This window comes from Mastigoproctus giganteus, chromosome 14, assembly GCF_048544385.1.
Source record: "Mastigoproctus giganteus isolate SK-2022 chromosome 14, ASM4854438v1, whole genome shotgun sequence".
NCBI lineage: Eukaryota > Metazoa > Arthropoda > Arachnida > Uropygi > Thelyphonidae > Mastigoproctus > Mastigoproctus giganteus.
This window is the reverse complement of record NC_143588.1, coordinates 67,238,592-67,253,248: the sequence shown is the minus strand read 5'-3', so window position 1 is coordinate 67,253,248 and position 14,657 is coordinate 67,238,592. Positions and strand designations below refer to the sequence as shown.

The following is a 14,657-nucleotide window of genomic DNA, read 5'->3' as shown; positions in this document are numbered from 1 at the left end:
GATTCTCGAAGACGATTAAGAAAGGACGAAGCGGGAACTGGATAATGGATGCGAGTTTGGAAATCCGTAATTATCTAGAGCGATCGGGATATATTTCTTGGGTAGGGGAGCCACAAATTTAGAAGCTGTTATGTTAATATTTGAAAAGCTGTTACTTCCTGCAATAAGAGACCACTGCTTCAGTGACAGGCCGTCACATCTCCACACCTCACTGCGCCAACGATCTATTATAACAAACCTGCTTGACACACTGTTTGGTATTCAACATGCCATCAGTAAGAGATCCCAAATAGACAATCTTTTTTTTTTACATAAAATCAGCTTTCGACGACGTGGCAATTCAAACACTACTACATATATTACAGAATTATTTCAAGGCAACCAACTCATTAATCTCCATCTTCCGCAACCTCCTTAACGAAAGGATACTCATTATAACCCATAGTCACTACCAGACTATGATAACTGTAAGAAGAGGAGTACCACAAGGTGGGGGCTTGTCTACCACGCTCTTTGCACTTATCTTAGAACCATTTCTAGCAACGTTTACAAACTTCAGCTCTTATGCTGACGACTTAAAGCTGTTCGTAATCTCTGATGACATTAAAAGCGTTACTGCACAAATTAATCAACTTGTTGACTACTTACATATGGCAGGGCTCCAACTAAATCAAAAAAGTCCTCCCAAATATCTATCACCAAGAAGTGGAGAAAAAATTATATTCTAGCCGTAATAAATGACAATAAAGTCACCAAGGTACCATCCCACAAGAATCTTGGTTCACCTGGGATGAAAACCTTACTTTCTAAGACCATTTCATATTATTATTATTATTATTATTAATAGCCATATGTGCAAGGAAGCCTGAGGCTAATGCTGCACCAGACAAAAAAAATTTTCCGAGTACCCTGTGAGAGAGAAAAGAGAGGAATCACCAAGAATATATACAAAAGAAAACATATGCAGTCTTCCGGGCGATCCGCCAGGAGCTTGTTGTTTATCAGAATACATCCCTCATTTTTCAAATACATTGAAAGATGCATCACGCCCATCGCTTTATACGCATCTGAGTTATGGTCCTCAGCCCCATCAAGTATTGCAAAGAAATTCCTGGCGCATTATAGCCTTAGTAGCTAATGCGCCAATAAAAACAAAACCAACAGCAAAGAAATTCCTGGCAATTGAATATTGGGTTCTGAGGTGGTTGAACAGGATCCATAGTAACCCAGTCACCATCTCTAAATCTATACTACGTGCAAGCAAGCATGAATATTACACCAATAGGATAGATTACCCCAACGTGCAATAAATCATCTCAGCATCAAGTATCCATCCTAGAGAGCGGCATAATCGACGTTATAGGTCGACTCTTACCAACCTTGTCTGCCTTAGAGACATGTTCCCAGCAAGTGTTATTGAACATTTCAACCAGCTGAAAATTGACCCCAACAAACTATTGGATGAGAAGAAATATAGGAAGAACATTCGATACAGTAAGTCCAAGCCACGTAGCTTCGGACTTACATTACGTTAGACAAAATAAGAGAAGCGGTGAAGGGATCGGCACCAATGAAGTCAACTATAATAACCAAGGCTAAGAAACACATCAGTTTTTACAGTACAATAACATGCGTTTTTTCTTCCTTTTATGTTTTCTTATGTGCCACTCCGGCTACTTAATATTTTTCTTCATTCTTCTGAGGATATTATGCGGTTTTTGTAATTTTGGCATATCAGGGATATAGTAGCAATATTATATTAGTCATTCCCGAGTTCGTAAAATTCGACTTACGTAAAAAGTCCTGTAACGTACTCTTACGTATGTCGGGGACTTACTGTATTTTTGGATTAACCGGGAAATCGATTATCTGGGAATTTCTTTTTACCATCTATCCCGGAAAATCGAGAGTCTACTGTATATGTTTTTCTAATTATGTTTTTTTATAAATCTATGTACACCCTTCTAGCTGTACAGGGAGTGAAATCAAACTTAATAAACTGAATAATAATAACAACATTGTTATTTTAAGGAAATTGTGTTTGTATTGCACAAAGGGTGGCCACTCTTACCAAGAATGCCCAGAGAAGAAGAGGAAACCAATTTGTACGAGATGCCAAGCTATGAATTGTTCTTTGTCACATTCGGTACAAATTCTGCAATGTCTTTGTTATCTAAGAACTCTGGAGTATTACGAAAACATGATCACACTGATGGATTTTTTTGGGATCCCCCTCTCTTTCCATAAGGGGAAAGAACTTGATTGGTACCATTAACAGGAAAGGATATATGGTAGAACCCTGGCCCAGCTCCACGTGCCACAGTTGGCAACCGGTTGGTGGCAGTTTCTGCTACCATCTGAGCGAAGTGGCTAGTCACTCGACACGAACAACATAACCAAACATTACACTATAATACATTTACACCACTACACTGATTGGCCTTTATCAATACAGTATCAGCACGAAATACACTACGGAGTTCCTATAGCTTTGTCGGGGCCTCATAACGCAATATTAAAAAAAAAAAAAAAAAAAAACATATATATATATATATATATATATATATATATATATATATATATATATATATATCTTGGTGGTTAATATACAGATACAACATTATACGAGTTCGTATGAGCTAGTGGTGACAGTACTTTCTGATGTTCTTTTAATAGTTATTTGTTATTCTTGAGGCCTCCAGAAAGTATAGAGATTATTTTCGTTGCATTAACTGTTGCCAATTTATTTGCAGGAAATATTCCTCTTAATGGTAGTGAGGTTTTCAGGGATAAAAATAAGACGTAAATGGTGATAAATGTAGTGCCTGCAGTTCCTTAACAATGGCCATCACTGAGGAAGCATCCATCCTTCCAATGATTAGTTTATTATGTGTTTTGCACAAACATGGATTCAATACAGTAACTGATCGTCCTCGTAGCAGGTCGATTACAGATTAACTCGAATTGCGTCGCTTATTTCGAAAAATGTTTTAAAAAATGCAATTCATGTACATACGAATTGCGTAACTGGAGAGACTCTTGCATATCATCCTTATCATCAGTGGCACGATACATCGCATTTTGGCACTAGTTTTCGAAGGTCCAGATTCGATTCCCGTTCACTGGAGGAATTTCTAAATTTCTCTTCAATCGAGGCTTCAGTCAGCCGATCTAAGGCGGAAAGAGCAAGTTTTTTCATTCAGCATAACATGCAAATCTCCGCGTGAATTCACCTCTACTGGCAAATACAAAACAAGGATATCAGCGACAAGTTCTGTGCTATTCAAATAATAATTTGAATTTGTACATAATCCTCTGAATTTTGTACACCCTTTACGCGAATTGGAAGATACCTATTCTGTATTAAAAACTAACATATGTTAGCGCTCTTTTAGCAGTTTCAAAAACAACGACATGCCTATTATCTTCGGTCCGCCAAAATAAATATAAGGGGTACATACTACAAGGCCTCCGTAGCCGAGTGGTCAGGAGCGGGAGTGCAGTAGCACATGCCCTTTGAGTAGACCGGGATTCAAGCCCCTAACTGCTTAATACGGTCGATCTGCCAACCCGCACTGGACCGGCGTGGCAGATATGGTTCATTTCCCTCAGCATGAATTGTTGAGGAGGCTTCCATCCTGCAGTGGGTTGATATAATGACTGCAGTTTATCTTTTTATTATTATTATTTTTTTTTTTTACTACATGAAAAATCTAAATGTGGCTGACTGGTTGGTTGTTGTAGAGTTTTAGGCGCATCAGTGACAGACCATACATATTATATCTATAAAAACTGCGTGTGTTCTGTGGTTGATTTGCCGTTTGCTGGCCGAAAAACCTGAATTTTCTGAAGGAAAGCCATGCTACCCTCGCCTGAGACCAACTAACTCAGCCATGTTGTGACAAAGGCCCATAAAAATTCCTCACGACATTGACGGGATTCGAACCCGAGTCTTTTCTACAAGGTGTGGGGAGGACGGTGATGATTATATCAACTGTGCTATCAACGAGGGCTGAAATGTGGCATTAAAGTACCATGACAAAAATGCAAAACTATATAAATTTATTGTGTATAAATTCTACCCTTTCACGAAACGGAGCGATTCTTCAGTAATGCCATCAGATGTTTGTACCATGCAATATAATGCAGGAGAGAAAATAAGTAGGGATGTTGTATGTGTGCAATTCAGTGCGAAAACAGGCAAAGCGAAAGGCTTTCGGAAACAGCTTGTTGATGTGAGAGGCCAAGGAGGCTGACAAGATTTGTGCATGGTAACAGAAAGGATAGTCAGTCAAATAACTTGGCACAACAATGGTAACCAAAAAGCATTTCAGAACGCAAAACTAGTTGTACGTATTCCGACGACCGAATCTGCTACTGTTCACTACTGTCAACAACAAAAAAAAAAAAAAAAAAAAGTATTACGGTTATAGTGGGCCCAGGAACACCAACACTGGACAATGAAGGATTGTAAAAAACGTTTTTTGATGTCACAAATCCCGGTTCCTGATGTTTTATCATATTCGGGAGCGCTAGAATATGGAGAAAACAGCATGAGTCCACATGTCCTGCCAGGTTTAAACAATGTCGGCTGGTAACGGCGGTGTTATGGTGTAAAGAAAGTTTTCGTGGTGCACGCTCCGCTCCCTTGATACTAGTAGAGCAACGTTTAGAGCCAGGTGGGAAGGAGCAGCAGTGCGTAGCACATGCTTCTTGATTAGATCGGAGTTCGAGCCCGTGACCACCAAATACGGAGAATGCGGGTCAGGGAATGACCACCGCATATCCCAGGAGCAATATGACCTTAGTTACTAATGCTCCTAAAAACCAAATAACAATAACAACGTTTAGCTTCCACAGGTTATCTGGAAATAGTTTCCAACAAGGCGCATCCTTTCATGGCTAATGTGCCGCATAATGTGGCATCGCAAGGATGGAATTGCACAGAATTTATTCCAGAAACACGAGAGTAAATTCAGCCCAATACGGTGCCACCCCCCCCCCCCCCCAAAATCATCAGACTTCAATCTAACCGAGAAGCTGCAAATGAGGAGGAACAAGCTCTTCAGAGTAGAGATCCATAATCATGAAATATGCAACTATGGGAAGCAAATGACTCAACGTGGACCACCATACCTGTGACAAGCTTTCAAACAGCTCGTTGAGTCCATACTATGACGAATCAAAATTGTTCTATTTGATTAGGTTGACGTACCTAATGAAGTGGCCACTTCGTGTGTATTATATGAATTATAGATCATATAAGGCAAGGAAAACAGCTGCTACTTAAAGACACCTCCACTCATTCTAGTACATTCTAACAGCTTACTGCTAACAATATAATGGAGAACATAAACATATTCAATGGTTTATGCATAGGGGTAGATTTATACCCTCACGCCCCCCCAAATTTCGTTTGCCCCAATGAGATACTGTATTTAAAAATACGAATGACCGCCCGTCAGCAATTGCTTGTTTGTTTATTGGTAAATCCACCTATCCACTTATGCAATGAATGTCGTCATCGTAAAATCACGGATTAACATGAAGTTGTTTATTCTACAATTTTTAGAATAGGCGGCTCCTAGTGTTGTTGTGGCGTAGTGGGTAGTTGAATTTGCATCGAGCTGTTGTCTTAAGTGCTCGGGTAGGCTTAGAATAAATTAGCGAAATTATATGTCAATTCGGATGAACAATGGCCTTCGAGATACGCTATCTGTGTAAGGCACGAAGCAGAAACAGCGTCTACTGTGATAGCAAGTAGAGTGAATCGATGAGAGAGAGAGAGAGACGTTTATTGATGTAATCGTCGTCTTTTCAACAGAGTTCAATGTTATCAGTATTATGCGTCTCCTTGGATTCGTGCACCTCTTGGAAGCAATGAATTAAAAATATTATTCCTTTCTTCTTTCCACCGAAAACACTGGATGTGACTGAAATAGTTATATTGAAATAGTTACACTGTAACTATTTCAGTCTCCCTTAATCATTTCCTTGAAACTTTATTGAAAAGTTGTTAATTTAACAACCATGAAATTTCTGAAATTGCATCTGTAAGTTGTCATTACATTGGGACGGAAATGCCGAATCCATTTAGTGATGTAGTACTAAACGGTTTCGGACTATATATCAGATTCGAGTTATATATCATGATGAGGGTGCACTTAATTCTTGTAAGATGCTAAGAGTTCATTTCTTGTTTCTGTGTTTTGGTATCCTATTGATAACGGTTTTTAAAAAGTTTTTTTTTATTATTATTAAAATTTCCCCACCGCTTATTATAACGGTTTTTCTGTATACTGTAATTTCATTATTCCTAAAAATGTGCAGCTCTACATCAAACCCAAGAACATATCAGAAGGCAATATTAAAATCAAAATAATTTATTAAAATTAATAAAAAGTCTTTATTAACCGATAAATCAAGATTTTTTTTTATTTTTTAATGTTTAACTAAACACTTCTCAAATCTCTTAGTTCTGATGTACTTAAAATTTAGAAAAAAAACAAGGCTAAAATTGAAAGGTAAAACGTTGACATTCCATTGGGAAAGTAAAGTAATAACCCTGAATTAAATCTTCAATCTTTGTTAATAAGAACTATTTACAATAAATATGTCATATAATTAAAATTAGAGAAAATAAAATGAGAAAAAAGCAATAATACCGAAAGTAAACAAATTTTATCTGTTTAAATTTAATCACTTTCACCATTTTTTAAAATTTTTTTATTTATTTTATACCTAATCGCATTTTACTTCTGAATGTAAGGGCATGGAGAACAGAAATCCTGGAGTCACATAAGCTAGGCAATGGTTTTCAACCGGGGTGCCGCAACAACATTCCAGGGGTACCATGTAATTTGGGTTTAAGCTACTCAAACTTATATTTTTTAAAATGTATATGTTTATTTCATTATAAAAGGATGTACAGTATCTTTTTAATTTTGTGGTGATCTATAATTGATGTATACTGAATACCTCTATATAAAGAATAAAATTATATACTGTATATATATATAATTTGTATTATGAAATGTAATTTTTATAATTATATTATTGTAATAACTATCATATCACATATATATTTTTTAATATTATATATATATATATATATAGAGAGAGAGAGAGAGAGAGAATCGGATCTAACAGGCAGAAAATTGAGTAGGGGTGCCGCAAAACAAAATAAATTACTTAGGGGTGCCGTTATTAAAAAAAGGTTGAAAACCACTGAGCTAGGGGCCTTTGTTAGTAGGGAGAAGTAAAACAGTGGTGTATTCGGATCAGAACACGCCGGAAAAAAAGTACCGGAACGACGTTCCGGTACTTTTTTTCCTAAATGTTTGTTGTTTACAAGGTCCACCATTAGAATTATTATGAAACCCAAATTTTTATGTTGGAACTTGGTTGCGGTCTCATCGTTCTGCTGTTGACCAACAAACAAAAAGGGCAGTCACACAAGAATACGTAATCGATCCTGCATGGGAATTTCTATGATTCTTCTGAACAGTATTTTTTATATTATTTTGAAGTTTTCGTTTTCGTTTTTTTCTTTTCTGATTTTTTAAAATTTTTTGTCTTTATGTTTTTTACTTTTGAAATTTTTATTTAATAGTTATAAATAAATACTGAATAAATATTCTAATCTTTGACTTATTTATTTTTGCAAATGAAAAAAACGTTGGTAACTATTTGTAGTTAATCGACGAGCGTTCCGGTACTATTTTTTTAGCAATACACCTCTGTAAGTAAGTCATTATTCCTTTATACAAGATTTCATTTGAAATATTGTATTCGGGTCTGGACACCGAACCTAAAAAAACAGACAACTTTTGAAAAGGATTCAAAGAAGGGTGACCTGATTAATAATGAGTGCAAATGTAGTAGAACTGGAGTGTAGAACTGGATGCAGGGAATAACTTTGATATTATATACTTGGATCTTAGAAAGGCTTTTGATACTGTTGCACATGGAAGACTGCTGCACAAATTGGAGCAGTGTGGCATTGGAGGCAAGTTGCTGCTATGGATAAAGGGGTGGTTGAGGGGGAGAAGACAGAGAGTGGTAATCAATGGACACTGCTCATCATGGACTAATGTTATTAGTGGAGTCCCTCAGGGTTCAGTATTGGGGCCTTTATTGTTTTCTGTATTTATAAATGATATTGATGATGGTATATCAGGCTTAATGTCCAAGTTTGCAGACGATACGAAGGTTGGCAGGGTTGTCAAGGACACTACTGACACTATGCTGCTGCAACAGGATTTGGAAAGGTTGAGCAGATGGGCTTCGAGGTGGCAAATGAAGTTTAACATTGACAAATGTAAAGTACTACATATGGGAAACAGCAACCCCAGAGCAACGTATCAACTCTGTGGTACTACACTGACAGTGGTAGAGAATGAAAGGGACCTGGGGGTGGTGGTGCAGGCAGATATGAAGTTCTCTGAGCAGTGCAGACGAGCTGCAAGAGTAGCTCATGGTGTATTGTCAATGATATATAGGAATTTTTCTAGCAGGGATAAGGAGGTGATTATTCCCTTGTATAAGGCAATGGTCAGGCCACACCTAGAGTACTGTATACAGGCCTGGAGGCCTCATTTCAGGAAGGATGTAGAGCTGCTGGAACGAGTACAGAGAAGGGCAACTAGATTGGTGAATGGGACAAAGGGGTTCTCTTACGAAGAAAGGCTTAAGTTTTGCAAATTACAGTGTCTGGAAACTAGGCACCAGCGGGGTGATCTGATAGAGGTGTACAAAGCCTTGAATGGTTTGAGCATGCTCAATGCTGATGGGATTCTTCCTCTAGCTCAGAAAAATCACCTGAGAGGGCATAAATTCAAATTGAGGAAAGACAGATGTAGGATAGATGTGCGGAAATTTGCCTTTAGCCAGCGGGTGGTTGGTGGGTGGAACAGACTTCCATCCCTTGTCGTGGAAGTTGATAGCCTAAATAAGTTTAAGGCTCAGCTGGACAGGTATTTCGAACGAACAGAGGGGTGAAGTGGAAGTGGTTATTTTTATTTATTTATGTTACTTTTTTTTTTTTTTTTTTTTGGCTGATGCTGCATAAGCTTGCTTTCTTGCATCAAATGCCTCTACTAATGCTAATGCTAATGCTAATGCTAAATCAATGCACGTTTGAAGAACGGCTTAGGCGTGGACTGCAATGTTGGACAACTACACATCTAAGTAGATATCTGATTGAGACATAAAGCGCTGAAGAGTTTGAGTAAAATGAATGAGGAAGATGTTCTCCCTCGTACGTGAAACAAGATCTAGGAGAAACAAATATCAAATTCCAAGGAAATATCAGAAGATTGAATCTCATGAAATTCGCACATGGGTAGTGGGTTATCAAACCACCGGAATAAGTTGCCTCCCTAATGTGGTAAATTCAAAGTGGAATTAGATGGTTACGTTGTAGGAACGGGAATAGCATGAATATTTTCTTTTTTATTTTTTGGCTTATGCAGAAAAAGTCCGCTTCCTTGCATTATTTGACCTTTCTAATATCTCAGATTTTACATTAGTAGAGCCATATGGTGCAAGGAAGCCTAAGGCTGCACAGCCAAAAAAAAAAAAAAAAAAAAATAGATAATAACTTATCTTTCTTACTTTTATTTTTATATATATTTAATAATAGTTTAGGTTGATAATAATCAACCTAAACTAAAATTCGATCATTCTATTTAAAGATATTGGTAATTATTATTATTTTTTAATAACTGTTTTTCTTTTATTGCTTAGCAATAATTGCTCATAACTTTCTTTAATTTGGTAATAAATTTTTTGAAACATTTAAATATTTTTGACTTTTTTGAAAGATATTTGAAAATGTGTCCTGGTAAATGTTAGAAGTCAGTACCATAGTCATAAGTTTAGTATTATTTTTAAAAAAATCCACATGAGAAGGTAGTAAATCTTACCGTGGTCGTGTTAGGTTAATTTGTATAATAGCAATAAACATTAATATAATAAACATCATTCAAAGTAGCCTGCCTTCACAGTCAATGCATTATTTTCCCGAATTCCTTTCAGGAAGTGAAGGCACAGTGAAATAAATTCTTTACCTGTTTCAAAAGTTTTACAGTGTAGATAGACTAACTAGACTTTAATTAATTAAACAAAAAAAAAAAAAAAAATGAAGTGAAATCTGAGCTGCAAGCATGACAATCAATCAGCTTGTATAATAATTATATGAGACTGATTTCAATTTCTATCACTAGGCAAAGTTGAGAATGTTTTCCAAATGGGATGGGAAGAATTTTTATGAGCTGTTTTCAAATGGCTAAGTTAGGTGGTCTTGGGAAAATGTTGCATTGATTTCTCTCTCAAAATCTGGACTATTCATTCCACAGGCCATGCAACTTAACAACAAAATACATGTAATTTACTCACACAGAATACGTTGAAACCTTTGCACAAAATCTAAATAACCGATTCCTAGTAAACACTATTGATATCTTTACATAACCATTCTTCCAATTTTAGAAAGGTAATTTTCACAAAGCCCATGCGGTAGGTGGGGATCTTTCTCTGCACGAACAAGCCCTTTGTATCTATATTTCTTTATATGAAATTTTTAAAGTAGAAGGCAATTGAATTTAAGACAAATGGTCTTAAATTCAATTTAAGCTTTTATATTTATCAAAGCCAAGCATTCTGTAGTAAACGTAAATGCTGATCACTAGATAATGTACAAAACTGATTGTGGGTACCAACCAAAAAAACATTCTTCCAATAATTTGTCTAAACCAGGGATGCTCAACCTGTGGCACATGTGTTACTTGTGGCCCATGCAGCTCTTGTTAGTGGCTCATCTCCTGATGTGAAAAAATAATAATAATAAATAAATAACATAAAAGAACATATAGCCAGTTTGAAAAATCAGAAATGAAGCAACATGCATTTCATGTTGCTTCATTTATTCATGTATTTCTTCACATGGTTCATACAGTTGGGCTCTGGACAAGTTCTTTCTCTTTGAAAGACAATAACCGACACAGTTTATTTCAAATAGCCTCGGCTAAACTTCTGCCTGGTATTGCACATATTCCTCCCCCCTTTCTCTCTCACTCTTGTTTTCATATGTTTGGCTTGAAACAAAGGAAGCCGCAGATTGTTGCATTTACTGTCAACTTAAAAATAAGGAAAACATGGGTGGGATGTCAAATTATTTTTGGCACATGCATAGTGCATTGGGATCAAAAAAAAGTTTCATAAGTGCTATTTACCATAAATTGTGCTGTGGTTCCAATGTGATGAGAACCTTATTTACCAGCTCATATTTATACTGTCTTTTAGTTTTAATTTAGCAGAGGCACTAGTGAGAGTTTCTCACAACATCAGTTGTGTGAAATAAAAGTTTAACTTAGGTTAAATTTATTTTATAAATGTAAATTTTTTTTTTTTTTATTACAAGTGATTAGAATAAAAACATTTAATAGCACCAAGCAATGATCAGTAAGGGGGAATATTAATTCCAGTAACTCCCAGACCACCCTCAGTGGCCAGTAACACATTTTCAACATAATAAGTGGCACATTGCAGGAAAAGGTTGGCCTCCCATGGTCTAAACCTTTCTTAAATTTATTCAAACAACCCACCTCCATAATACTAAGTGGAATTTATTCCAACGCTTGATTCCTCTTTCTCTGAATTCAAATTTGCACACATCTATTCTCTACAACCATTCATTCCCAATTTAAATTTGTGTCCATATGTGTGTCACCTTAGTAAGATTAAAGCTGCCATCAGTACTTAGTTTACTTAAGTTATTTGGCTGCAAAGGAAAAATATTAGTGAAATAAGAGTACAAAAGGGAAATGCAAATCAAGCGTTAACTCTTGTGTGTACATTTTAAGAACAAGAGATTTGATATCAGGACCTGGAAACAAGACTGTTCGGGATTCTTTTAATCTCTAAAGAATTAATTATACATATATACAAATATATGTATATGTATATTGTATATATACAAATGCATATATACAAATAACAATAATTAAACCAAACAAAGTGTTATCAAATGAATTTCATTGTGTAAAAAAATGTTCTTTGTAAACTGCAGGAGTTTTAGTTTACTTACTTTATTTTATTGTAAAATAAGTAAACTAAAACTTCCACACAATTCAACAACTGGCAACATTTCTTCTAATCTCTTTCCATCTAAAAACAAAAGGAGGACTGAATTTGAGGAAAAGTAAGATACTGATTAGTGAACTTTGTCTTCAGATGAAGATGCAATAGAACCACTGCAATGTAATAGAGGATGAAGCATGAGTGGACAGAAGTTGCAATCAATGATATTGGAAAAAAGGCCAGAATGCTCATTCCCACTGAATAAGAGGAAAGTTTCTTAAGCTTGGATTTTTTCAAAATTAAATTTGGATTTATTAGTAACTTGTTTACAACTATTCAGTGATTTAGTGGAGGTAGCCTGAGATTTGGATGTAAGCCAAAATCTCAGCGATAGGTTGTTCTTCTCTTGAAGAGTCTTAGCATATTCATTAGAAAACAACAGTATAAATAAATCATGCATAGTATCTCAACAAAAGATGAGAATTCAGGGCAGAATGAGGAATAAACTGTAGTGCTCTGCCAAGAATGTTTATGGGGGTGGGAGGGGCCAATAAAGTAAACAGGAAAATCACTCCCAGGCCAATAACATATGTAGTGTGTTACCACTGCAAAAAAAAAAAAAAAAAAAACAGGCCAAAATTATTGGGAGCTGCTGTATCCCACTACAGCTAATCCACCCTTCTCCCAAGTAACTGTTGAATTTTATTAATACTTCTTATCCATTTGAAAAATTCAGTGTAGTATTTGATCTCTCCTAATATATAAACAAAAGTCAGGCACCTCAGGGAAATAATTAAAGTTAATATGAGAGGTCAGAGTCCAGTGTCATTAACAGGGTGGGTTACTGAAAGGAATCAAAAATTCATATTAATGTAATAGTTTATTATATTAATTTATGTAACTGTGTATAACTATTGTATTAATTTATTTATTATTGCATATAAAAAAATCAACTTCTATTTTAACTTAGAAAACTAAGTTGTGTTCTTTTATTTATTTTTTTTTGTTTTGCCAATATCTTAAAATGGATAATAATTAAACTAATAAAAATATTTGTCAAATTAAAATGAACATCACAAAAGTACAAGTACCATATTCTGTATTGCTGCCCAGTGCAAAACCAAAACAAATGTGGTATCCTTCAGGAATCATGACACTTGCCCTGAAACTGGTACTATCCTAGTCAAACTGACTATATATATATAAAATCAGAAGAAGAGGTACAGAGGATTCATTAGACACATATTTTATGTGTGTTTAATGAATACAGAAGTAAAGAAGCATACAGAAGATTATGCAGCTGTTAATGCCATATGAAAGGAGTGTAAATTTGAAATACAGGAACGAATATTTTAAAACGTAATGCATTGGAGATTAAAATTATGTGAATCAGCATGAAAATATGTTTGTGGTAAGGAAACGTTGCATTCTTTATGGTTTGGGAGAAAATTATTTTAAAATATATTCGACATAATTAATTAGAAATAATGGACATTAATTAGATATCGAAGAGGGAAGAAGAGGGATAATAGCACCACCTTATGAATAAATTCATTGACTGTAGATATAATAACTACTGGTGCGAATCTAATGAATAATATATATCCATTTATGTACATAGACAACCTCTGGAAACCGGGCGAAAACCAGTTGTAATCAGCCTTCTGCACTGTGGGGCTCTGATGTTTGTTTGTTATTTGGTTTTTAGGAGCATTAGCAACTAAGGCCATATTGCTCCAAGGATATGCGGTGGTCATTCCCTGACCTTTCCGCATCCTCCATATTTGGAGGTCACAGGCTCGAACCCCGGTCTAATCAAGAAGGAAGCGTGTGCTGCTCCTGCCCACCTGGCTACAGAGGTGCCAAGGGGGCTCTGCTGCAGTCATCTTTCCTCTTCAACAGCATCTCGTGGGATGCATGATGACTCTTCTTATGATTAAACCCGGCCCCTTTCAAAATTGGCCATGTGGTAGGCAATGGCATACCACCACATTATCTGATGCCACAGAGACCATAACAAAACCAACTCCAAAAACTGCTGTTAAAGGAAGACCTGCAACTAGATGGAAGGATAGGATCAGTGAACTTTTGGGCGTGACATTTTGCAATGCCGCTCATATAGCATATGAACAATGCAGTTGGAGGATTTTGTTGGTGGCCACAACAGTTCCTCAGGGAACTATGTGACTGGAAGAAGAAGATATATATATATATATACAGGAACTCCCCGACTTACGTAATACTCAACTTACGGAAATTCAACTTTACATAACTTTTTGCCGGCCGGTGCAAACTTAAAAAAAATCATGGAAACATATTTTGCATCCCATAGGAATAAATGGAGGTATCGAGAAAATATCGTAATGTGAACCCAATAACATCTTTTTTTTTTCTTTTTTTTTTTTGTAATTCATTCCAAGTCTTGGAAGTTGAAAATTTTGCTATATTACTAAACTATTAATCTCTCTAAAAGGTCATATTTATAATGGAAATTGCACTATCCTTTTATTGTTATCATATGTTCCCATTATAAGAATCAATTTTGAATGCCTTTGTGATATTTTTCTAAAGCACAT

General features: G+C 35.9%; 1 protein-coding gene across 1 annotated transcript in view; it reads left to right on the top strand.

Annotated features, from left to right (window-relative positions):
- The first annotated feature begins 1,397 nt into the window (after positions 1-1,397).
- Positions 1,398-14,657, top strand: part of LOC150075191 (interleukin-1 receptor-associated kinase 1-binding protein 1-like) — a 53,305-nt gene continuing 40,045 nt past the window's right edge. Inside the window, exon 1 of the mRNA XM_090388394.1 lies at positions 1,398-1,494. Coding sequence (XP_090244520.1) covers positions 1,398-1,494 — 97 coding nt within the window. The remainder of the gene's footprint in view (positions 1,495-14,657) is intronic.